General features: G+C 42.0%; 1 protein-coding gene across 4 annotated transcripts in view; it reads right to left on the reverse strand.

Moving 5' to 3' along the window:
• The window catches only part of SLC11A2 (solute carrier family 11 member 2), a 36517-nt gene extending 11743 nt beyond the window's left edge, over nucleotides 1-24774 (reverse strand). The window contains exons 1-15 of one of the 4 annotated variants that reach the window (XM_028125561.2): nucleotides 24575-24659; nucleotides 21617-21709; nucleotides 20813-20875; nucleotides 10180-10251; nucleotides 8544-8692; nucleotides 7661-7786; nucleotides 7110-7229; nucleotides 5578-5684; nucleotides 4982-5052; nucleotides 4807-4874; nucleotides 3200-3355; nucleotides 2413-2571; nucleotides 1525-1611; nucleotides 649-768; nucleotides 341-490 (exon numbers count right to left, since the gene is read on the reverse strand). In XM_028125561.2, coding sequence (XP_027981362.1) covers nucleotides 341-490; nucleotides 649-768; nucleotides 1525-1611; nucleotides 2413-2571; nucleotides 3200-3355; nucleotides 4807-4874; nucleotides 4982-5052; nucleotides 5578-5684; nucleotides 7110-7229; nucleotides 7661-7786; nucleotides 8544-8692; nucleotides 10180-10213 — 1347 coding nt within the window. In that variant the 5' untranslated portion in view covers nucleotides 10214-10251; nucleotides 20813-20875; nucleotides 21617-21709; nucleotides 24575-24659. Of the gene's footprint in view, nucleotides 1-340; nucleotides 491-648; nucleotides 769-1524; nucleotides 1612-2412; nucleotides 2572-3199; nucleotides 3356-4806; nucleotides 4875-4981; nucleotides 5053-5577; nucleotides 5685-7109; nucleotides 7230-7660; nucleotides 7787-8543; nucleotides 8693-10179; nucleotides 10252-20812; nucleotides 20876-21616; nucleotides 21710-24574 lie in introns of all 4 variants that reach the window. The other 3 variants (XM_028125560.1, XM_028125558.1, XM_028125559.1) reach the window with 3 other exon arrangements.
• Nucleotides 24775-26670: the final 1896 nt, after the last annotated feature.

The raw sequence follows: 26670 nt of genomic DNA on the forward strand, positions 1-26670 counted from the left end.
AGAGGCAGAGGGAGAAGCAGGCTCCCCACTAAGCAGGGAGCCTGATGCGGGGCTGAACACAGGGCTCCATCCCAGGACCCTGGGATCATGACCTGAGCTGGAGGCAGATGCTTAACCAACTGAGCCACCCAAGCGCCCCTCAACATGCTTTTATAAACCAAACCATTTCTAAAAGTTTTTTAGATACCAGGGATTCCATACATTTACTGCAGACTGAGACTGTGCCTCTTTCTTCCTCTGAATTTTCCCCAGCACCCAGCACTACAGGCTTGGTACCTACGGGCAATATATAATGCTGCCTAATTAAATGGGATGGGAGTTTCCCCAGCTCCCTCCTCACCTGTAAGCTCTGCAGAACATTCAGGAAGTCATTCATCCCCGTTAGATGCTCTACATCCTGGAAGATAGCAACAAGCAGAGTAGGGATGATGGCAATAGAGCGGGTGAGAACCACTCGGGCAAAGCGTGACCATTTTAGGTTCAGGAATCCCTGGAAGAAAACACAGAAGCAGGATGAATGCCTAGAACAGGAAACAGAGAAAGGTTTGGGGAGGTTCGGGAAGATCCTAGAAACATGGGATTAAGAAGTAACAAAAGGGCAATCAATATTTTCTTCCTCTAATCTATACCAGTCAAAACAGCACATACCTCCATGACAAACTGGCCAGAGTAAGTTCCTGTCATGGTGGAGCTCTGTCCTGCAGCCAGGATCCCCACTGCCCAGATATAGAGTGCAGCTGGCCCAAAGTAACATCCTAGTACAACACCCTGGGAGAGGCAGGGGAGAAAGATGTTTGTGTCAATGATCTGCTTAGACAATGACCAAAACAGAATTTCTCTGCAGCATTTCTCCCTCTTCTTTTGCTACGTACCAACCCTACACCACGTACTGTGCTGGGCGCTACTCCCCAGAAGCTAGACTCAGGACCTGACCTCATTTTAGAGGCCTTCAACATAAATTTTGCTGGATATTCCTTCATTCCTCTGCTCAGTCTTTTCTCCAAGTTCCTAAAGCCTTCATCCTCAACTTATATCTTAAATATGTTTAAAAAAAAAAAAAAGAAAAAAGTCTACACAACATTTCCCAAATTATATTACTTAACACACTATTCTGGAAGATAGTAACAAGAGTGAAGAGAAAGGTCAAATACATTTGGGAAATACTACATAAATTATGTATTCTACTCTTGGGAGATTCATAATGTAACCAGCATAAAAAGGACTAAGAGGTCCCAATAAAGAATAGTTTACTAGGAGTACTTTCTTTAGTCTCCCCCAATTCACATCCTATAAAACAATATAATATCAACATAACTCTGGGAATTGCTGATACAGTTCATTTTCAGCTGATCCTCTATTCCCTCCCATGTAATCCAGAAATGCTTGTGTGGCATCTAGACCTCTGAAATAAATGACACTCCAGAGAAGATAGGTTCAGCTCCAAAGTGAACCCACAGGAAAGATCAGACACTGTGCCAAGAATACTGATTCAGGAGCAGTGATCACAAATCTGAAAAGGCTTACCCCTTTGTAGATGTCCACAGTCAGTGTCGAGTTATCGTCAGGAAAAAGGTGAGTGTGGGGACTGCTGTTATTTCTACAGACTGCAATCTGGAACGCAAAGCAGTTTAGGGGCAACTTTTATTTTTGAGGCAAGGACCAGACCAGAGGAGTTCTCCTGCAGATCACAAACTATGGGTCACATTCAAGTTATCTAGGAGACACAGGCTGGAGGTAAGACACTGGATACAGGGTGTAACACGAGCAGGGACTGGCAGCAAAGGCAGTTGTGGTCTTCTTCCATAATCCTTCTATACCCTCATGCCATCAAAAACATTTACTGAGTTAAGAGTGTGCCTGGTAATACGTGAATGCTGGCTGGCTTTAAGTGATGGGAGGAGGAGAGGGCCCTTAAGAAATATGAGAGGACTCCTTAGTCAAAGCAGAGCCAGGTGTCAGAGGTCCTATAGATAGGCAATCAGGAATCAAGATGATAGTGAATTCAAAATGCAAAAGAGTGTATCTCAGCCAGTTTCTGCTTTCTGTTTGTTGACTTCTCCCTATCCGTCCTCACCTCCAAATGGCAGGACTGGCAAGCAGGCTGGCGGTTGATAAACAGGAAACAAAAAGGGATGACAAAGAGCCCAAGAGACATGAAGCCACAAACACAACAGCGTAAGGCAATCTTTGCTATTCTGAGGCAAACTCCCTTCTGAGCCAATAGCTGGGAAACATGGGTCTAGGCTTGGTGTGCCCGCAGACTCTAGACCCTGACTAGTGCAGTGATGAGGGGGCAGCCCTAAGGCTGGAGATCTGTTTTCCTTGAGCTCCAAGTCACTGTTATTTTGCCTACCCTATTCCAGCCTTCACTACCCTCACATTCACTACCACTCATGACCCTGGCTTACTCACCACCTGGTCGTTGGTTTTCTCAAAAAATGCTTCGGCAAAGACTGAGACGACAAAGACGTTGATGATGAAGGAAACAAAGAGTGCAATGCAGGATTCAATGAAAAAGTACTTATTAGCTTCTCGAACTTCCTGCTTATTGGCTCGGTTTACCTGTCTGGACTAGAGAGATAAACACCAGTAGTCATTTTTTGATTAGTTAGAACAAGATTCCTAGTAACATTTCGGCAAACAACTGACCATAAGAAATGTGAGAAAACTTACTTACATCCCAGTTCATTAAGTGAGTAAGGACTTCATGACCCTCTGACAACACTGCACGTTCCCCAAACAGGAAATGATGACTGTACTACTGAGCTCTCAGTTATTGTGGCTAGAAGAACCACGAACATACAAAAACAACCTGCTTTTCAGTCCTAACAACCTTAATTATAAAGGTCTCTGAAATCTTCCAGGAAACTACTGTATAAGACTGACTGATAAAACCTTGGTTGGGCTCTTTACTCCTTATCTCTTCAAGGTCACTCAGTCTTTTGGGATTTAAACACAAGAGATTTGGTGTACTTTTGGACCTATTATGAAGAGTTTTAGTCCCAGTTTCTCTGTGGGGTCACTTATTTCTGGCCACCTTTGTGACAAAAACAGAGTCTGAGTGTGTAAAATTTATAAACATCCAACCGTGGAAAAACCTTTCACTCCTTTAGGGCTCTAATGCTTTTAAACTAGTGTCCCCTGCAACTAAAGGAAACATGAACTATCTGGATGACACAGATATAAGGGCCATGCTCACCTTGACTAAGGCAGAATGCAAGTACATATTGTGTGGCATGATGACAGCTCCCACGATGCCCACAGCCTGCTCGACCTGTGGGGTGTGACAGCCTGAACAGGATGGCAGGAACATGCCCTTGAGTACCTGGCTCTGGCTGGGTTTCACTGTAATATACTACATACCAACATAACAACTATTAGAACGTGAGACCAGGGTTGTAACATAGTACTAGGAAACACTCAGCATCCACTGCTCCTTACAATACTCTTTTCAACAACCACCTAGAATAATGAGGAATATAGAACCATCAGAAAACCAAGAAGTATGAGGGACTTGCTTCCAGGTCTGAGAATTCAGGACTGTGATATCCAAATATTTCACATCATATTTTAGATATACAAAGTAGATGTGTGGAGAATGTCATTTACATTCTAAAGAATTAGACGGCTGCTAAGGGCCTCATTGACATTAGCTTCACAACAACTCCTATGAGACAGACCCAAGAATATAGTCAATTCTTGATTATCCATACTTATGCCTCTATTCACCTATGTTTATCTAAAAATCACTTACGTTTGCCACTAATGTATGCTGAGACTCATTCATAAATACTTCTCGCACATACTTTGTCCTGGTTCAGCATTTCTCTTGGACGCCTTAGACTAATCTATTGTATAATCTACTTACAGATTAGATGTGCTTTTTTTTTTTAAGATTTTATTTCTTTTATAAATGGAGAGACAGAGAGTGTGAGCAGGAGGAGGGGCAGAGGAAGAGAGAGAATCAGATACCTGAGATCATGACCTGAGCCGAAATCAAGAGTCAGACACTTAACCAACTGAGCCAGCCAGGCGCCCCAGATTACATGTACTTTTAAAAGGTTAGCCAGGCCAGAGCGCCTGGGTGGCTCAGTCGTTAAGTGTCTGCCTTTAGCTCAGGTCATGATCCCAGGGTCCTGGGATCAAGCCCCACATCAGGCTCCCTGCTCAGCGGGAAGCATGCTTCTCCCTCTCCCACTCCCCCTGCTTGTGTTCCTGCTCTCGCTATCTCTCTGTCAAATAAGTAAAATCTTAAAAAAAAAAGTTTAGCCAGGCCAATGAGCAAAAATGAGTTTATAACAACGGGACATAGAAAGCTACTATTACTGCATATAATGGTACTGATTCTTAGGAGTATCTGGGTTGGGGCACAAACCAGGAAACATCCACTATATCCTTTATAGTTCATTAACTGTCACAATACAGAGAAAATTCAAGCTGCAGTTGGTATAAGCCAGGATAAGCAAAACTAGAACCTCTCCAAGTTAACAGCCAGGAATAACCCTGCAGCTCCCTCCAGAGCCCTCTCCAAGGCTGCTCCTTGTGGGGCTAGCCAACTTGGAACAAAGGAGGCTAGTTTACAAAGTCCTAAAAAATCTGTTATTTTTGACCTAGGAGACCCAGCAGGCCTTCCCAGAGACTAGTCTCTATAGATCATATTTCTTCAAAATTGGCCTAGGCCAACTTGGCTTTTTGTTAACACGTGATACAATTAAACCATCTTAGCATTATACGGTCTTAAAAGAAAAGGCAAAAAAAAAATCTTTTTTTGGTTATAAAAAGCAATGAATAGCCTGCAACACTTGCCTCATATCCAAATGTGAGGGCCATAATGGTGATGAGAAAGCCAAAAAATGCTTCTAGCTTCCGTAAGCCTAAAGGGGAAAATGCAACAGTGAGCTCATAGAAGACAGACTTCTCCATCAGCCTCATGATGGAAAGTAGCTCCTTTGACTGACCCCTCCATTCCCGCTCTCCTTACCATATTTGTCCAAAAAGAGAAATACGAAGGTATCTGCAATGGTGATGAGAACTCCACCCCAGAGAGGAACCCTAGGTCAGAGATAAGAAATGGAGATTAACAGGAAGAAAGGAAACGTTGAAAAACACTTTCTTTCCAACAGCTCTCCAGACAGACAACACTTGGAAAAGCAAGGACTCACGGGGAGGGGACAGTGGCAGGAAGTCAGGCCTTGGGTAGTTTAGGATCACAGCACCAACTGAATGAATTACATTCATTCAAACACTGTCTACTAAGTCAAACATTTAGGATACAAAGCTGAAAAGTATGGGTCTTATCCCTCAAGGAGCTCACTGTCTAGTGGGAGAAACTGATATACAAATAAATAATTGTAACACACAATGTCACACACTGTATAATAGAGGGATGAATAACCCGACATGAGAACATAGAACATATAGAGCCTACAGCTGCTAGGAGAGAAGGTGGCTCCAGAAAGGTTCCACAGAAAAAATACTTAAATTGAATCTTGAAAACTGAAAATTAGTTTGGTTTTTGTTTTTACATTTGCTTTGAAATCTAGCAAAATATTACTTTCTGGAGGAAAACCCCCTCACCTTCCTACAGACAGGAGATTGATCGCAATGGCTGAGCCAATAACTTCTTGCATATCTGAGCCAATGATAGCCAACTCCACCATCAGCCATAGGATAATTCGTGGGACCTAAATACCAAACAGCAGAAAGACATGGTTCTAATTAATCATTTCTAAGAACTTTCCCTACAGTTTGGAATTCACATTTGGCACTGACCCATCAACAGTCCTCCATAAGGCTTTGGTCTAGAGATGAAGAACCAGAACTGGGCTCCACCTGGCCCACCATTGCACTGTGGCCCCCAGCTGGAGAAAGCAAGGGTGCTTCTGTGTGGTGGTGCCTATGAGCCAAGGTCAGGACAGCAGCTGATCCTAATTTTTTTCTCTTACTTTCCACTCAATAGAGGAACGGAATTTCCAAGCATTAATTTCCACTTAATTTCCTATCTAAAAACAATCCAAAAGTTTTAGGGGAAAATGAGGATGCTAATATGGTCAAAATATTGTTCAGGAGAGAACAGAAAATGACCACAGAAGAAAATATCCTGACCGTGGCTGAAGAGACAAAACAAAAATGAAGAGGCTGGAGTCAACTCTAATGTAACGACAATATATAAGCAAGTGAAAAATGACAAATACGTAAAGGGACTCAGGGCAAACTGGTTGAAATTGAGTGGCATATAACAAAGCAGGAACCTAATCTGGTCAAAGAATCCAGGTGAAAGACAAGTTTAGTTAATACTGGCTCACAGAGGCCAAGGGAAAAAAAAATACCTTCAGGTATCTACTACGCAAAAAAATTATTACAAAAAACAACTGTTAAGATACATGAAGAGAAACTACAAGAAATTATAAATTACTAAGGTTTTTTTTAAGAAGCATATAAGGGGGAAAAAAGCAGGTAAGCATAGTTTTTCACAGCCAGGAAAGGAGATTAAACATTTAGGACAAACCAGAGGCAGATCATTATCTTATCTAAAGGTGAACCTAGGTTAAAACTACTTTCCAGTCCATTCCTGCCTTAGATAGCAGGAAAGGCCCAAAATGTCCAGAAAAAAGTTGTGGAAGACAGTGTAACCTCCAGGGTCAGGGTAAATTGAAAAATAATTATTAACAAATCCAAAGATCCTGCCACAGAGAGTTTGTAGTAAAAGAGAAAACCTTATTTTTCAAATTGATGACAAAGTCAAACAAAAAAGAAAGTATGTATAATAGGAATATGGATGTATGAATGAAAGTGCTCAGAGCACTCCCACCCCTCCATGGGCTGGGCACTGCTAGATGTCAGAAGGCAGAATGAATGGTAAATATTTACTCAAACTGAATTTTTCTAAGGAAGCTTTCTGGCAAAAAGTGAATCTCAAGTTAAATTCTGAAGGAGTACAGAAATATGGGTTGGCAGCAAGAGGGGCTACAGCATTTCCCCTGGAACTCATCCGCAGGGCACTGACCACCAAGTCCTCCACTATTTCAGTATACCATGAGGCCAGCACGTTCCACTGAACACACAGGTTCTTCTGAGATGAGTGACAAACAGGACACTACCCGGCTCACCTTGGGATACTGACGGTGACACACTTCAGCAAGATGCAACCCCGTGACCACTCCCAGTCTGGCTGCAAGGCGCTGGAGCAGAAGCCCCACCACGGTGGCCAACAGAAGAACCCAGAGCAACTAGAGAAGAACAAAATCCCAACATAACACTTACTACACAACTGGAGTGTTTTCGTTTGGTTGTTTGGTAATGTGAATGAGAAATACTACATTCAGGAACGAGCCCAGGTCAGGAATCAAATAATCTGAGTTCTGTTTCAGTTTGTACATATAACCTATTAGGTCACCTCAGATCTTTCTGAGCCTTAGTTTCTCCCTTGTTCGGGGAAAACTATGTGGAGTGGATAAAATAAATGTTAAAGCGAACTATGTGTATAAAATAAATTTTAAAAACCAGATGGCAAAGTACTTTTCACCTAAGTGTCACTGCCAATGAAGTGTCTGCATATAACCTCCAACGCTGATGATATCCAACAGGCAGAGTAGGGGGAAAGGATGTGAGGGTGTACTGTGTGTTTTTAAAAGGGACAGGGGTAGGACTAGATGTTCACCTTAAATCCAGCCACTGCTCCAGACTGCAAATCAGATTCGATGTTTCCTGGATCCAAGTAGGCAATGCTCATAAGAAAACCGGGTCCCGTGAAAGCCCAGAGTTTACGAAAGCTAAAACAAGAATACTATAGAAGAGAGGAAGAGATCAAACTAATTATCACCTCCAAACTACTGATCTTATTAATCTGTTATTTTATCACATATAAAGCAACAATATCAGCTTCACAAGAACAAAGGATTTAGGATGTTGGATACTGGGTGTGTCCAAGTTCAATGTCCATCTTACCCACTTTTTTTTTTTAAAGATTTTATTTATTTATTTGTCAGAGAGAAAGCACAGCAGGGGATGCAGAGTGAGAGGGAGAAGCAGGCTCGCTGAGCAGGGAGCCCAACTCGGGGCTTGATCCCAGGACCCTGGGATCATGACCTGAGCCAAAGGCAGACGCTGAACGACTGAGCCACCCAGGCGCTCCCATCTTACCCACTTCTTATCAATAAACTGGCCACTTCTCTGTCCATATAAGAACCCTTCCCTTACCTGCTCTTTCCATCAATCAGCCTCTCATTCTAAAACCTAAGTAACAGTATCAGTACCCTTGTGCCCAATCACTACCCAAAAGGGACAAAAGCCATGGTAAAAAAAGAACATGAAATTCATACTTTCTAGATCAAAAAATAATCACTAGTGTAACGTGGCAGCTGTTTTCAAGGCCCTCATTTGCCTGAACAGTTACTGTAAACAGTTCTTCTGATTACAAAAGTTGTCTTCAGAGACTGCTTGCCAAAATTCGATCTGAGGCTGTTGATCTTGAGTTGTCCAGCAGACTTTTCACTCCTAAGTCTTCCCTAAATACTGTTTTCCTCCAAGGATTTGTCACTAACCTCCTCCTCAGGAATGGTGATCTTCTCATCAAAGTAGGTGGTAAAGGGCTCCTGTGAGTGCTCAGTGGACCGGGGGAGAGAGGAGGTACTATAGGCCGGGTTGAGGGTACCAAGACTGGGAGAGTCCCCATGGTCTCCAGAAACATCATCTAAATTAACAGGTTGGAGAAGAAAGAAAAATGAACAAAATATACCAACAACTTGTCCTTAGCAACTTTTAAATTAAATCTTTTTAATACCTAAATGCACAAGACCAACCTGGCTCTACTCGATTTATTTCTAATATTTTATTTTCATCTATACTTTCAATAAATTAATTCCTAACTAGGCAGTATATTCACGTGGATGGAAATTCAGGAAATAAAAAAAGCTTATGGTAAAAAAGCTCCCTCCCACCCCTCCTCCCCAGCCACTTTGCTCTAGATGAGTTTTAACGCTCATCTCACAATGGTTTTCCTACTTTCACACTTCTATATACTCAGTTGGCAATTTTTAAAATCATTTCATTTTCTTCTAAAAACACTGATGCCTAGGGCTCAAAATATAACATTCCCCGACTAGCCATACTGGTAACCTAAAATCCTAACTTTTCGAAGAACAGAACTAGGTCCGTCTAGTGGGTTACTACCCTCCTTGGCCCCCACCCCCATCCATTATTTGGTAGGACTTAGTGAAAGAATCATCCTTGGACATTATACCTCTGTCAGGCTTCTCAAAAAAATGTGGAAGTTGACAAATCCTGCCACGGTTAGGCTAAAATCTGAAGCTGCAGGGAAACCACCAAACAGGAACCCTTTGCCTCCTAAGGCCTGCAGTGAAGCGCTTCAGGTCACGGGGTGTGGGCACCCTTGTGACAGGAGGGCTCATCTTAGACTGCTTATTAGTGTTTCTGACTCCTGCATTTTGCAGGTAATCTTAAATGCTGGGAAGGGGAGGGTCTGACAGAAAAGGGCTAATCTGCCAGAAGGATACAAAGCCCAGTTTGGTAGCTATCAAATGGCAATTTCAAAACACAGAGCTCTAATGTCAGGGTTTCCAAGAAATCCTTGCAACATCCAGTTAGAAAAACAAAAGCTTTCCTTCTATAGGAAGTGTGAAATGGCCCTGAATTGATGAGGAAATTTAAAGAAAAGGAATGAAAAGGGGAAATTTAGAATTTCTAAAGGGGAAATTTAGAATTAGAAAGAATTAGTCAAAACACTCCAGAAGATCTATGGAATACAAAGTTTAATGAGCTTGCTCGGTATTTTACTGCTCCTTAATATAAGTATCTGCAGTGCTGTGAAGTGCCAAAGCATTCTAAAGGTTTTTATGCCAGGCCTGTGATTAATACTTGCCCTTGCAAGCATTACTGCTACAGAAACCAAACTTGAGGCTTATCTTGGCTCAGCTCAGAATTGGAAATAAGATATGAGACAGATATTTATGGTTATCATTTATAGCCTAAGTTACTAGATGGTGACTGGATTGGACCTGATTGAAGCAGGTCTCTATGATGATACTGTTAGCTAGGGAAGAGGATTTAAGGACAATTTCTGTTGTAATAGATGACAAGAAGGAAAATATGGTCAATTTCTATTACTGATTTAAACCTAATTCCTAGTAAAAATCAGACAATAACAAAGCTGTAAATTACCATCTGGCACCTTCTGTTCAGGACCCAACACCATGGTGGATGCCTGAGTGTCCAAGTACTTAGAATAGGATTCTGGAAAGGAGAAAAAGGAGACAGGAATCAGCAAGAATAAACTAACAAGTTCAGAACAAGCATTTTGTTACTCCATACAACTGACCCCATACTAGATGAAAAGAATAATTCTCCTACTAAATTAAAGAACCTTGAAAATATTACAGTTTTCAGGGTATGATTAAGAGATATTTAATAAAAATTAAAAAGTCTTAATCACTTTTTGCTAGCAAGACTTTAAAACCAAACTGAAGCAAAAGATATTTCAGGGAAGTAGGCAAATACTTTTTAATAAGCATCCACAAAGAGGCTGCTAAGCAATCCCCCAGTCTCTGCCTTTGCTTCCAGATTAACTCAAGTATTTATTTAAAACCAGATGGATTTCCCCCAACTTTTATAAGTTTTTAAGGACAAAGATCTATGACTCTTTTTGATCTAAGAAACAATTTAAGCTCACGATTCAATTTTCTGGAAAGGGGGGAAAATAGCACCTCACCACTGGAGGGCCATTATTTCCCAGCCTCCTATTTCCCTGAGGAGAGAGAGAGACTTCCCCTATAATGCTTCTCATTCCCCAACCCTTCAACAACCAAAAGAAGAAACTAATCACCATGGCTCTCCCTTCCTGGGCACTCAGGGAGAGATGAGGCACCAGAAGGACTAGGCATAGTCTGCAGGATGCCAGCACTTCTCTCCATCCCGCAAGGGAGTTAACGAGGGGTTGTCCCAGAGGTCTAGCGCCCTGACAGGTTAAGTTTAACTGGGGGGAGGAGGAGGATGGTCGTAAGCCCATTTGGCCAAAGATCTATGGAATATTCTCCAGTCAACCCCACCAATAAGGTTGGCTTTTTTTACATTTCAATCTACTGATTAAGGAATCTATTTCTCAGTGGATTTCAAATTTATTATTATTTTTTTTAAAGATTTTATTTATTCATGAGAGACACAGAGAGAGAGACAGAGAGAGAGAGGCAGAGGGAGAAGCAGGCTCCCAAGGAGCAGGGAGCCCAATGCGGGACCCGATCCCAGGACCCTGGGATCCTGACCTGAGCCGAAGGCAGACGCTTAACGACTGAGCCACCCAGGCGCCCTGGATTTCAAATTTAGAAGGAGAAAGATGAGGTAATATTTGTTAGCCCCAACCCCCACTTAAATCCCACTAAGAACGGTCCTACTGAAAAAGTTATAAAGCCTCTCCTTAGTTATCTTTTACTGAAAAGTCTTTCTCTCTTCTCCCTTGTTCCTATCTGAACATTCTTCTACTTTCTTTTCTTAGATAATCTACCAATATATTCTGTCCCTGGAGGGTGACTGGGTGGCTCAGTTGGTTAAGCGACTGCCTTCGGCTCAGGTCATGATCCTGGAGTCCCAGGATTGAGTCCTGCATCGGGCTCCCTGCTCAGCAGGGAGTCTGCCTCTCCCTCTGACCACCTTCCCTCTCATGCTCTCTCTCTACCATTCTCTCTCTCTCTCTCAATAAATAAATAAAAATCTTTAAAAAAATAAAATAAAAAAAATAAAGAATTTGGAATTCAGAGCTGAAGCGTTCTAGGTTTCATCCATCTTCCCAGATGTAAAACATACCACCACTTGCTAATTTGGAAAACATAATCTTTTGTCTCTATAATCACCAATATCAAGTATTTTGTTACAGTGGACAACTAGCCATGTCCCTCCTATCAGGTTTAAACCCACTAGATGGCTAACACCAGCCAGTAGATGCCAGTAACACTGACTACATTCAAACCCTCTTTAGCACCTTATCCGAATGGGATTTACATATCTGACCACTGAGACTAGCAGTAGACACTTGGATTCCAATCACAGCTCAGCCCCTTGGGCCCCACCCAGAGCTTTTATCCTTTTATTATACATATAATTCTAAGAAGTCAGGTTATAAGGTTATCCTAACCCATAATAAATTAGACACCACAAATCAGAGGTCTTGGACCACTTCATATGAGGCAAAGAGCCCTTCTTTATACTTTGATCAACTCTGAGAATGTTATTATTGTTGTGAAAAATAATGTTATTAATATTTTATTATTAATTATATTATTATTAATAACTCAAATTGGGGCGCCTGGGTGGCTCAGTCATTAAGCGTCTGCCTTCGGCTCAGGTCATGATCCTAGGGTCCTGGGATGGAGCCCCACATCGGGCTCCCTGCTCGGTGGGAAGCCTGCTTCTCCCTCTCCCACTGCCTCTGCTTGTGTTCCCTCTCTTGCTGTGTCTCTCTCTGCCAAATAAATAAATAAAATATTTTTAAAAAAATAACTCAAGTTTCTTTGAATGTGGCCCTACTCACCAAGAACTGACTAAATTAGATTACTTTTGCAGTGATGACTGATATCCTGTGTAAGTCACAGAAGTGTTTAATCCATCTGAGGAAATTTCCTACCCAAAATAAGCTTTTAACAATTGAGATAGGGCGCCTGGGTGGCTCAGATGGTTAAGCGTCTGCCTTTGGCTCACGTCATGATCCCAGGGTCCTGGGATCGAGCCCCACGTCGGGCTCCCTGCTCCCTGGGAGCCTGCTTCTCCCTCTGCCTCTCTCTCTCTGTCTCTCATGAATAAATAAATAAAATCTTAAAAAAAAAAAAAACAATTGAGATAGTAGTGTGTTTTACCCTGAGCCTGTAGTCTATAAAGGTGATAGTTAGGGGCGCCTGGGTGGCTCAGTCGGTTAAGCTTTGCCTTTGGCTCAGGTCATGATCTCCAGGTCCTGGGTTGGAGTCCCACATCGCATCAGGCTCCCTGCTCAGTCGGGAGTCTGCTTCTCCCTCTGCCTCCCCTCACTTGTGTTCATGCTCTTGCTCTCTCTCAAATAAATAAAATCTTTTTTTTAAAAAAAGGTTATAGTTAAATAATTTTAGGCAGAAATATTTCATGATAAAATTTTAAACAATTATTATTAGTATCCTAAGGGATTATTTCTATATTAGTTACATACAGAGCTAATAAATACAAGAAGTCTGGTCTTCTCTGAAATCTCAGGAATGTATTATTCCGAGAAAGAAAAAAACTATTCTAGATTCCAACTTTCAGTCAGCAAACTACAAGCTCTATTGCTTCCAGTGCCTACAGAACATAATGAGGGCAGGAAATAGAGTGGGTCAGTTATACCTGGTGAGCTGTACAGTATTTAATCTCCTTGAAAACTTAAGACCCATACAGAAGCAGTTAATATTAAAACAGTTTTGCTCTCTAGGACCATACCACCAGGTTGTTTCAGTCATTTAACTACATTAATGAAAAGATCAAGTTGAAATACAAGCAACTAGAATCAATCCAGCAATACTTTGCTAATTATAAGCAACATAGCTTTTATATTCTAGTTCACCCTCAACCATAAAGTGTCACCTTCTTCCAAATCCAGTAAGTTTCCTCCTGTCAAACAGCAGTCAACAACAGAAAAAATGGCACTCTTGGTTAAATGTAATATAACTATTTTATCCCATTCCTTATCAAAAGTTGTTAAGAATGGGGGTGCCTGGGTGGGTCAGCCGGTTAAGTGTCCGACTCAGGGTTGTAAGATCAAGCCCCACGTCGCCCAGTGTGGAGCCTCCTTAAGATTCTCTCTCTCCCTCCGCTCTTCCTCCCCCCCCACCCCCCACCCCCGCTCCAAAAAAGGTTGTAAGAATGTTTTACAAGTGGGGGTGCCTGGCTGGCTCAGTCAGCAGAGCCTGTGACTCTTGATTTCAGGGTCAGGAGTTCAAACCCCACACTGGGCGTAGAGATTACTTAAAAAAAAAAAAAAGTTTTACAAGATAAAAAGACTAATAAAATTACACTTTTTGTCTAAAATGCCAGAAGTGCACATACCCTTTGGCCCAGCAATTCTAAGAATGGATCTTAAAGAAATACTCACACAAGGAAGTATGTGCAAGGAAGTTTCCTGTAACATTCTTTGTAGTATCAAAAGACTAAAAACAATCTAGATATTAGTCAAGGACTAGTTAAACAAACTATGTACATTTACAGGATAGAATGCCATGCAGCTATTATAATAAAGCAAATCTAAATGTACTGATAGGAAACAATCTCCAAGACATGTTTTCAAGTAAAAAACCCACTGTATAGAATGGTGTGCAATCATTTATGTCAAGAAAAAAAAGAGAGATAATACACACTTGTACATGTATGGACTACCCCCTGGGGACATGCCAAAAACTGCTAATGCCGTCCCCAAGATGAAGGAGTGGGGGAGCACAAACGAGGTCAGATGAAGGGAAGACCTCTCACTGAATATACACTATATCCCATTTTGCACTTAAAAAATTTTTTTGTCATGTACTTGTATTATTTATTTTTTAAAAATATAAAGGTCATATGGATTCACTCAGCTTCTGAACAAACACTTTCAGGATGTATAGTTGAACTCTATCTGACAAAACTTCTGTCGTGGATAATCAGAGATCTATACCTATCCAACTGGCAGGCATACACTGTCATAAGCTTAACTTACTACTACTTTGTCTTAGTGCCCAAACAGCCATGCTCTGAAATTATGAATTGGGAGTTTCACTTGAATGCAAAAAGTTAGAGGCCACGTCGTCAGGAAAGAGTTTCCTGACTCCTTAATTTGGGTATCCCCCCAAACACATACTAGCTTTAATCGATTCTGAACATCTAATTAACATGAATTCGTGTATTCTGTTAACATTCACAAGAACTCAAGAAGAACAATTTTTTTAAGAACAATTTAGATAAGGGCACCTGGGTGACTCGGTCGGTTGGGCATCTGTCTTAGGCTCAGGTCATGACCCCAGAGTCCTGGGATGGAGCCCCATGTCGGGCTCCCTGCTCAGCGGGGAGTCTGTTTCTTCCCTCTCCCTCTGCCGCTCCCCCTGCTTGTACTCTTTCACTCTTGCTCTCTCTCTCTCTCAAAAAAAAAAAAAAAAACAACTTAGCCCAAATCGGTTTTATATTTTTTTAAAGATTTTTTTATTTATTCACAAGAGACAGACAGAGAGAGAGAGAGAGAGGCAGAGGCAGAGGAGAAGCAGGCCCCCCGCAGAGCAAGGAGCCGGATGTGGGACTCAATCCCAGAACCCTGGGATCATGACCTGAGCTGAAGGCAGATGCTTAACCGACTGAGCCACCCAGGCGTCCTCCAAATCTGTTTTAAAATTTGCCCTTAAGAAAGTCTGAAATACCGGGGCGACTGGGTGGCTCAGTCGTTAAGTGTCTGCCTTCGGCTCGGGTCATGATCCCAGGGTCTTGGGTTCGAGCCTCACATTGGGCTCCCTGCTCCGCGGGAAGCCTGCTTCTCCCTCTCCCACTACCCCTGCTTGTGTTCCCTCTCTCACTGTGTCTCTCTCTGTTAAATAAATAAAAATCTTTAAAAAAAAAAAACCCTTACCTTAAAAAGAAGGAAAAGAAAGAAAGAAAGAAAGAAGAAAGAAAGAAAGAGAGAGAGAGAGAGAGAGAGAGAGAGAGAGAGAAAGAAAGAAAGAAAGAAAGAAAGAAAGAAAGAAAGAAAGAAAGTCAGTCTGAAATACCGAATACTAAAAAACATATAACTTAACTGTTTTCCCCCTACGGTTAAAAAAAAAAAAGTTTGAATTTGAAATACTTCTTATAAAATTCCCCTATAGAGAACAAAGGTCCTCAAAATTATTTCACTGATTTCAGAGCTGTGTTCAACATTGCAAAGGTCTCCCTAAAATTAATTATAAGGCTTAAAGAGGAATGTTTTTGAACAGTCCTCTAATTCATCCCCTCTTTTTAACTCCCCTTCCCTATATAAATAAAATCAAAGGAAGAATTAAAGTAGAAAAAGAACTCTCATAGAGGGAACCAGAAGTGTTTGCATGGTAGCAACTGGTTAAATAAATGTGAACAGGAATGTTTAAGTTGACTGGCAAAATTCACAGCAAAGTAGTCAGGGGTCGCTCTTGCGAAACAGGGAAGAATCAAACACTTCCACCCCGATTTAGACCCGGCTGCCCCCAAACCTCCACCAAAGCCCATGTAAGGAGTTAAGTCCTTAAACACTGACCAAAAACTGTTCTCTGGGAAAAAAAATAAAATGGAGAAGAGGTGGCTTTGCCAGTCAACTTTATTTTATTTATTATAATCTCTCTCTTGGTGCTTCCCTCAGCCAATTTATCAGTGCCAGCAACATGCTTGTGACACAGTCAAAACTGCCAAATGCAGAGATGTAGGCTTTAGAAAGTTATATCCAAGTTGTTTATTTGAGAATAACAAGGAGCTGTGATAAAAATAAAAATTCCATTTGTCCTGAAGAAAATGTAAAAATTTCCGGATCCTTCTAAAATCCTTTTCCCTAAAAGTCTCCTTTATGGTTAAAGTACTTGATATTTCTATTAAACCATTATTATTAATCTAACACCTATGTTGTATAAGATGTTCTTCATGAAAGTAAGCTCCTATCCTGGATGACTGGGAGTCAACAAAACTCTGAATTATTCAAGTGGTTTGAACAGGGCTAATTGTTTTCTGAACCCTATATATTTTAATAAGGAAAATTACTAGCCACTATTTTTTTTTAAATAAGAGATTATTGCTTTCTTTGTTTTCCATTCCAGGTCAACAAAAAAGTACCATTTTCTGAGTCATTCCATTGAGGATGTCAATCTCATTAGTTCCAAAACTCAATTTGCCCCCACTGGAAATGAGGGGGGAAGAAACAGCTTAGAAAAGCCATGTGAACCAATTACTAGTAATGGAATTGAAATGGTAATCAAAACTCCCAAACAAAAGTCCAGGACCAGATGGCTTCACAAGTGAATTCTACCAAACATTTAAAGAACAGTTAATACCTAGTTTTCTCAAACTATTCCAAAATGTAGAAGAGAAAGGAAAACTTCTAATTTCATTCTACAAGGTGAGCATAACCCTACAATACCAAAACCAAAGATATTACAAAACAAAACACTTCAGGGGCACCTGGGCTCAGTCAGTTAAGCATCCAGCTCTTGATTTCGGCTCAGGTCAAGATCTCAGGATCACGAGATCAAGCCCCACATTGGGCTCTGTGCTCCGCGGAGAGTCTGCATGAGATTCGCAATGTCTCCCTCTCCCTCTGCCCCTACCCTGACTCACTCTCTCTCTCTCTCAAATAAATCTTAAACAAACAAACAAACAAACTACAGGCCAACATCCCTATGAATACAGATGCAAAAACCCTCAACAAAATATCAGCAAACCAAATTCAACAATACATTAATAGGATCATTCATCATGATCAAGTGGGGTTTATTTCAGGGATGCAAAGGTGGTTCAATATCTACGAATCAATGTGCTGTACCATATTAACAAGAGGAAGGATAAAAACTATACAATCATCTCAATAGATGCAGAAAAAGCATTTGACAAAATAGGGCATCTGTTCATCATAAAAACTCAACAAAGTGGGTATAGAATGAACATAATTCAACATAATAAAGGCCACAGCTAACATCATACTCAATAGTAAAAAGCTGAAAGCCTTTCCTCTAAGATCAGGAACAAGACAAGGACGTCCACTCTCACCACTTTTATTCAACATAGTACTGGAAGTCCTAGCTGCAACAATCAGATGAGAAATAAAGGCATTCAAATTGGTAAAGAAGTAAAACTGGCACTATTACCAGATGACAGGATATTATATACAGAATATCCTAAAGACCCCAGCAAAAAAACTATTACAACTAAGAAATGAATTCAGTAGGGGTGCCTGGGTGGCTCAGGTCATGAGATCGAGCCCTGCATCAGGCTCCCTGCTCCGCGGGAAGCCTGCTTCTCCCTCCCCGACTCCCCCTGCTTGTGTTCCCTCTCTCGCTGTGTCTCTCGCTGTCAAATAAATAAAATCTTTAAAAAAAAAATGAATTCAGTAAAGTCGCAGGATACAAAATTAATACACAGAAATAGGTTGTGTTTCTATACACTAAAATAAAGTAACAGAAAGGGAAATTAAGAAAACAATCCCACTTAAAATTCCACCAAAAAGAGTAAAATATCTAGGAATAAATTTAAGCAATGAGGTGAAAGACCTGTACTCTGAAAACTACAAGACATTGATAAAACAAATTGAAGATGACACAAATGGAAAGATTCACCAATGCTCATGGGTTGGAAGAATTAATATTGTTAAAATGTCCATACTATCCAAAGCAGTCTACAGATTCAATGAAATCCCTAACCTAACCCTTTGAATCTGTATTTCTGTATCCTTTAGGTAAGTAACTAGTAGTGCAACTGCTGGGTCTTAAGGGAGTTCTATTTTTAACTTTTTGAGGAACCCCCATACTGTTTTCCAGAGTGGCTACACCAGTTTGCATTCCCACCAACAGTGCAAGAGGGTTCCCCCTTCTCCACCTCCTTGCCAACACCTCTTATTTCCTGTGTTGTTAATTTTAGCCATTCTGACTGGTGTGAGGTGATTATCTCCTTGTAGTTTTGATTTGTATTTCCCTGATGATGGTATTGGCACAAACATAGACACATAGTTCAATGGAACAGAACAGAAGACCCAGAAATGAACCCAAACTATATGGTCAATTTATCTTCAACAAAGCAGGAAAGAATATCCAATGGAAAAAAGACCGTCTCTTCAACAAATGGTGTTGGGAAAACTGGAGAGCCAACATGCAAAAGAATGAAACTGGGCCACTTTCTTACACTATACACAAAAACAACTCAAAATGATTTAAAGACCTAAATGTGAGATCTGAAACCATAAAACTCCTAGAAGAAAATATAGGAAGCAATCTCTTGGACATCTGGCCTTAGTAACATAGTTATGGATATAACTCAGGCAAGGGAAGCAAAAGCAAAATAAACTACCCGGACTATACCAAAATAAAAAATGTTTCTTTTTTTTTTAAGATTTTATTTATTTATTCATGAAAGAGAGAGAGAGGCAGAGGGAGAAGCAGGTGTGGGACTCAATCCCAGGACCATGGGACCATGACCTGAGCCGAAGGCAGATGCCTAACCAACTGAGCCACCAGGTGCCCCCCCCACAAAATAAAAAGCTTTTGCACAGCAAAGGAAAACATCAACAAAACAAAAAGGCAACCTACAGAAAGGGATAAGATATTTATAAATGATATATCTGATAAGAGGTTAATATCCAAAATATATAAAGGACTTCTAAAACTGAAAACAAAAAAATTCTGATTAAAAATGACAGAGAACCTGAATAGACATTTTTCCAAATACGTACAGATGACCAACAGACACACGAAAAGATGCTCCATGTGAGTAATCATCAGTGAAATACAAATCAAAATCACAGTGAGCTATCACCTCATATCACTGAGAATGGCAAGTATCAAAGACAAGAAACAAGTGTTTATGACGATGTGGAGAAAAGAGAACCCTTGTGCTCTGTTTGTGGGAATATGGACTGGTGCAACCACTGTAGAAAACAGTATGGTGATTCCTCAAAAAACTAAAAATAGAAATGCCATATGATCTAGTATTTCCACTACTGGGCATTTACCCCAAGAAAATGAAAACACTAATTCAAAAAGATATATGCTCCCCTAGGTTTATTGCAGAATTATTTATAATAGACCAGATATGGAAGCAGCCCAAGTGTGTACAGATAGATGAAAGGATAATGAAAAAGTGATAAATACACACACACACATACACACACTATACTATTACTTAGCTGTAAAAAAAGAATGACATCTTGCCATTTGTGACAACCCAGATGAACCTAGAGGATATTATGCCAAGAGAAATAAGTCAGAGAAAGACAAATACCATATGATTTCACTTATATGTGGAATCTAAAAAGCAAAACAAACAAATGAACAGACTCTTAAATACAGACAACAAACTGATGGTTTCAGAGTGGAGGTGGGAGGGAAGATGGGCAAAATAGGTGAAAAGGGATTAAGAGGTGCAAACTTCCAGTTATCAAATAAACAGATCATGGAGATGCAAAGTACAGCATAGGGAATATAATCAACAATACTATAATAACATTCTATGGTGACAAATGGTAACTCCACTTACCAGTGGTAAGCATCCCATAATGTATAGAATTGTCAAATCACTGTTGTACACCTGACACTAAGGTAACACTGTATGTCAACTATAATAATTAGTTTCTTAAAAAGCCATATGAATTTCTAAATTATTCTTGAGGATGTGAAGTTTAGAATTTTTAAAATTTAGATATAAGTGTATCCTATTTTTCTCTTATGAAAATGAACTTGACATAAAATGAGGAAAAGATAGGTTTGAGGACTGATTACACCTACTTCTGCAAAGAAGCAAAGTGAGAAGTCCCTGTGGAGTCAGTTTAAGAAAGAAGTCTCGAAATTCTAATCTTCACTACCTAAGTAGAGAATGTCTTCAGCCAAAAGCCACACAAACACGCCCAGTTCATAAAGTACAAACAGTACTCCTATTGTATCATGCGCTTAATACACATCAGGGCTTGTGTATATGTGTCTCTCTTTCTCAGTCTGGCACAATGGCCATTAAGATACCAGCGTAGGCTGTTCTTCATTCTACTGACTTTATATACCATAGAACAATCTCAAAATTGGGAGAATCTTGCTTAATCTACCGGAGACCACAATTTCAACTCAACATCAAGTCTGTGGTTTCTCACCTGAGCTGGACTTCCGAGAATCTGTGTTCTAGAGTTGGAAGGAAGACCTGACACTGAGAACACCTAATGATAAAAAAAGAAGAAAGAGAAAATGTTAAGCCGCCAGGAGGGAGGGAGTCAGATACGGGGAGAGAGGACAGGCGATAACGAAACTGGCTGCCGGGGTGTCGAAGATGATAACCACCGGAGAAATGTGGCCAGGCTGTCAGGAAGTACTGATCTCTCAGACAAAAATATCACTCATCAACCAGACTTCAGAATTAGAAGGGCCTGATACCTACTAAACAGAACACGTTCTCGGCCCATTGCTGAGGCTTAACCAGCTTTCCCACCTCTTTGGCTGCTGACATGTCAGGGGCACTAAGTCCTACTTCTATACAGCTTGGTCTTTGCTCCTCTCAGTTCTCATACAGAGAACTTCCTCTGGTTTCCTCCTGATGAGAGGTATATAGGAGCGGGTTTCCCTTTGGGAGAACTGACCTGGCCTCCCGACCTGACACATGAACCCCAGAATACAACTACAAGCTCTGTGAACGATTTCAGAGACCCTTTATATTGAAATAAGACAGTCTATTAAACCACCTTATACCCACTGATGGCTCAGAAAAAATGTTTCGCCCTCGTACTTGCTTGAGTAATTAAATGTGAAGAATGATTATTATTAGACTACATTCAACTCATTTATTCCAATGACACATATTGGCCTCTTGGATGTAGCCTGGCCTTAACAATTTGAGTACATATTTTTCTCAACATGTCTTTTCTTAAAGCAAAGAAAAATTGTATGTACAGACAAACACTTACTACAAGATTCTCTGGCTGTATATATGCCTCCTTTTGCCCTTTGGAGCCTGTTAAAATCTTAATAATTAACTTGTAGTCTTCTCCTTTCATTACCTAGGAGTTTTAACAGACACTTGATCATTAGTGATAGATGGGACCAAAACAAAAATAACCCATCCCAGATGACCTACTAGCAATAAGCACAAAGAAAAGACCCTAAGTTCCCAAATTTAAGTTTTTACTGGAAATTGTAACCCTTACATTAAAAAAAAGTAAGTTATTCTAGACTTACATTAAAAGTGGAAGAGGAATTAGACAATAAATATATTTTTATTATTCTCAGCCAAATGTTTTAATATTCCATTCTGATATTATTATAGTTTATAATACAAACAATGTTGCATTTTACCCATGATATTCCTGATACCTGAAGGGCTGTTCTTTGTATCTCCATGGGCCAATAAATGTTAATTGTTCAATATATGTTTGTTAAATTATCAAAAGAATAAATGTCATCTGACGAGTGAGACAACAAGGGTCAATGTTTTCCAAATTCTTATATTCTGCACATCCACACGCTCCCTGCCTTCTTTTCCAAAATATTTTATTCAAACCAGAAACTCAGATGACAAAGATGACAACAATACTAGGGCAAAATGCTTCCCTTTTGCCTCAAACACTCAACTCTTGAAGATGTCACTCCCCTTCCTCTTTATTCGGGCACAAGTAAAGAGATTCCAAGAAGACACTGTACTCTCAACAAACCAACATCCAACTTTCAACCCTATAGAACTACTAAACTATCTCATTCCAAAGCTAAATAAGTGAACTTAAAGCATCCATACTTCACCCAAAGCGGGCCAGCATACTGCTGCAGTATGCGATGCTCTTTTTCATAAATTCAGAGTTTCTCATTTTGTGATTATGCTATGTGTATAAAAAGCAGCTTTCAGGGAAGGGAAGAATCAGAAGACAGAACAGTCTTCCAGTAGTGCCTTCCAGACAACAAGAAAACTTGAGACTTTTAAGCTCACAGAAAGGGTATATATCTGTCAGCAGACATTTGTATTTGTGTACATGGAGAGAAGGCAAGGAATAAAGAGGTCTCTGACTCCACAGCACCCACCCAAAAGATGCTACTTTATGGATACCATTCTCTAACCTCTCACCTTCACTTCCCTGAGTCAAAACTGAAATAAAGCTGCTTAGTAGTTTGCTCTACAGAGTAATCCAAGGAACCACTGCTGAGATCCTAACAGTAAAGACTGGATTCATACCAAGCTTCCCCATTCACTAACAAGAAGTGCTGCCAGGCTGCCCAGAAATTCCCCTCCCGAGTCCCACAGCCATCCCGGAAACATTAGACACCAAGTATGCTGCAATCGTGGCCTTTTTGGTATTGGATCCAAAATAAACTGTGCCTAGCCTAAGACTGTAAATAAAGTATTTTCCGATGAAAAACTAAACAGCCAAAGAAGTTCTGAGGTTTCATTTACCCAACACAGCTGCCACTAGACATACCTAGTACAGAGATAGGTGCCAACCTTATTTAATGGTAAAAATAAACACCCAGTAGAAAGCCTCTAATCATATGGAATTATACTATACCTTCAGGTCAACATTACTGCCATGGATGGAAAACAAGGCCCTAAGGGTTCTTCCACAATAGGCTCCAGATTCTGAGCAAAGACTAAATAAGTAGTAATGTCAGAATTCTTTAGTTTGGAATCTTTAGGGGAAGGAAGGCACAGGTAAGTAATACAAACTCCTACACGCCAAGAACTGTTCTAAGCACCTTATGTGTATCGTTACTTTGTACTCACCAACAACCCTGTAACACTGATATTATCAATCCCCATTTTAAGTACCCAGAAACAAAAGAACCAAGAGGCTAAGCACCTTGCTCGAAGGGTTAACACAGCCAAGAAGTGGTGCAAACTGGTAGGCCTTCGATTTCACAGGAGTCAAGGTAAACAGTGCCCCCGGTTTCACCAATATTCACTAAAATTAATGGCCAGCAAAAGTTTCTGGAAGCCTATCTGCCCTTGCCTCTCCTTCCACAGAATTTTCTTTTTGTTTTCCACCTTAAAGATATGCCACGTTCCTTTAACTTCACAGCACTCCTCTGAAGGCAATGCATAGGAAAACTTGAGCCCAGGTTTCTCAACTTCTCCCTTAAGGAAGCTCTCTGAAATCCTCGGATACATGAAGTGGGGTATTGGGGGGAATCAAAAGTGGAAACGAATCCAAAGACAGAATATCAAAATACAAGCGACATTTTTAAAAGTAGGGATACAGGGAAACCCAACAGTCGGAGAGCATCCATCCCACTTACACACCCTGTGCTACAGTGCCCCCTATAATAATAGTACCTGGAGCCTGGCAGGCGCACAAACAGCCCTAAAACCAATCTACACACGAGTACTCAGCGGCCTCCCCAGGCCCTGCACTGCAAAGCGCTCCACGGACGTCGGCTGCACTAAAGTGAACTTTATTGTTGGAGAGGGGCGGCGGGCGGCCCAGGGAGTGGGCGCGGGCCCAGGGCTCTGCAGATAAGGAGGAGGCTGCCGGGACCTTGCCCTGTGCCGGTCGCCTCCTCCGCGGCGTGAAGCCGGTTAGCGCACCCTCGGTCACGGGATCCGGCGCGGCGGCAGGTCCAGCCAGGGGTTCGGCCATTTCTCCTAGGCCTCGGCGGGGAAGGGACCAAGCCCCCACAACCTCAGGCGTCCGCTTCCCGCCCCCCCCCCCCACCCCCGGTCTCCGTCTTCCTTCGAAGAATGCGGCTCCGTCCGGCCCCCGCGCCTTAGGCCCTCCCGGCCCGCACCGCCCCTCGCTGTTCCGCACGACGCCCCGCGCGCCCCACGCTGTCCCCGGCGCCTGCTCCCTCGCCCACCCTCTAGCCGCCCTGCGCCCTCCCGGCCCGCCTAGGGAAGGCAGTGCGGTCGCGTGACCCCTGACCTCGCCTGCCCGTCGCCTTACCGGCTCCGCAACCACCTGACAAGATGCCCTCGCGCTGGCTGCTCCATATCCCGGGAGCTAGCGCCAAGCGGGCCAACCCCCACACGCCCCGCGATTGGCCAACAGGACGGCAGTTGCACATTCCCATTGGCTGGATTCCTCGTATTCCCCGTAGTAGCGGGCGCGCGTGGCCAGCTGACGGCGTCCCGAGGCTCCACCCGCCCCCGGGTCAGGCTGGAGGCGGGGCCACAGCGGCCTCGGCGGGAGGTGCCTCCACTGGAGCCTTTGGCTTGCGCAGGTCCTACTCGCTGAGTGCGGATTCGGAAATTGACACGGCGCGGGCGCTCCCGGGACACTCAAATTTCCTACTGTAGTTAGCCGCTGCCTCACATTAGATACTGGCAGTCGAGCCCCTTTTTTTCTGTAGACATTGCTCTACGAGGTACGGCTCCACTATATAAAGTTTAGCCAACCTGACAGGACCGTCTCCTCTCGTCTCCAGAGTCACATCATAGTATCTGCAGCCTCGCCAAAAGCAATACCACACCTGGGAGGTACGGCGGAACATCAGCTAGTGCGGCCAGTTCCACATCAGGTGCCCTACTCCCATCCTGTCTGTCTCGCTTCTTCCCCCAGGCTTTATCTCTATCTACCTAAAAGTAAACCCACTCCAGCCCCACCCTCAACCTCACGCTCCAGTCTTTCCCTGAAGATAATGGCCAGACTAGTAGCGCTTTAGAGGGAAGAAAAATGGTCTGACAAGCCACCCTCACTTTCTGCAATGTCCTTTAGAACATCCAGAAACATTCTTAGACACCCCCCCTACAGCTTACATTAAAGATAACCGAGCTTATTTGACCAAATTGTAGACCTAGAAAGGAAAAGCATCAACCCCTCCAACTTCTTTCTTCATGTAAAAACTGGTAGGAGAAAATTTTATTAGATAGTAAAAAGAGTCCAAGAGAGGATGATAGGAGAGTGAACTGCAAAAAGAAAAATCCAAATCAAGTACAAAGTAAAAAACTCAGGGACAAAAAAAGTGGGCCGAGCATCGTCAGTTATCTGATACAGGCTGGTTTCCATACAGAATTTCTCCTGGAGAGAAAAAAACACACACACACACACAATAATTAGTTCTGACAATCTCTCAACAAAACACCTGGGTAGTTTCAGCAAGACTTGATGAAGTCCCTCCAGACCAGAACCTTTCCTTTGGGATCCTCTGCTGCAACTAGAAAGTAAAATGGCTGGAGCCATTCTTGTCACCCTGCCAGGTCTGCTCAGCTGAGCAATCTCCTTGGGCTTTTGCTGGCTACTTACTGAGCTCACAGTGTGGAGCTTCCTCCATCTTACGTTGCTTCTTCATTGGGCCGACTGGATTTGACTTTTCCCAGTGTCGGCTCCTGCCTCTATATATGCAGACAAGTGCGCCTCCCTTGGTTAGATAAGGGCACTTTGGGCTGCCCTGAGCAACACCACATTGGTAAAGACACTGCGGGGAGTTTCAAGAGGCAAGCCACACCCTTCAAGGCCTGATCAAATTTCATCTTTGACCTGCCATGAAAAGGGAAGCCTGATATATCGGCCACTCCTGGATATTAAAGAACAGTTAATTGAGTCAGAAAACTTTTATTCTAAGATTTCATTTTTGATCTGTTTGGCAGGACCTGGAGGCCAGCCTGTGAGTGCCAGTGGATGAAAGGGATGGAGTAAAAGGAATTGCGTTCCTTCAGGATGCCACTCCCCTTAGTGTGAAACCAGTCAGGGCACTTGTACCAGGCCAGCATGTGTGCTAGGACTCTGCTCCCCTAAGGTGTGAGCTGAAACCGATTAACCCCAAGCCCGACAGTCTACTAGTATTTTCCATAGGTGCGTGCAGCACTGATGCAATTATGAGGAGTCTCAGCGTGCGGGTAAAAATACCGCCTAGTCCATTCCTTGGGATCTGAGGGACCTGCTGGCATCAGCCTGGTTAATCAGTGATCCATAGGCCGACCACAAAGCCGTGCAAACCCAGGACTGGGGTGCCTGATAGAAAAGAAAAAGAAAAAAAAAAAAAAAAACCTGAGACTGTAGAAAAACAAATCCAGAGCAAGTCCAGAATTTCTCAATCTGGG

This window comes from Eumetopias jubatus, unplaced genomic scaffold, assembly GCF_037043125.1.
Source record: "Eumetopias jubatus isolate StellerSeaLion01/CBP00866 unplaced genomic scaffold, mEumJub1_p1.0 scaffold_8, whole genome shotgun sequence".
Classification (NCBI taxonomy): Eukaryota; Metazoa; Chordata; class Mammalia; order Carnivora; family Otariidae; genus Eumetopias; species Eumetopias jubatus.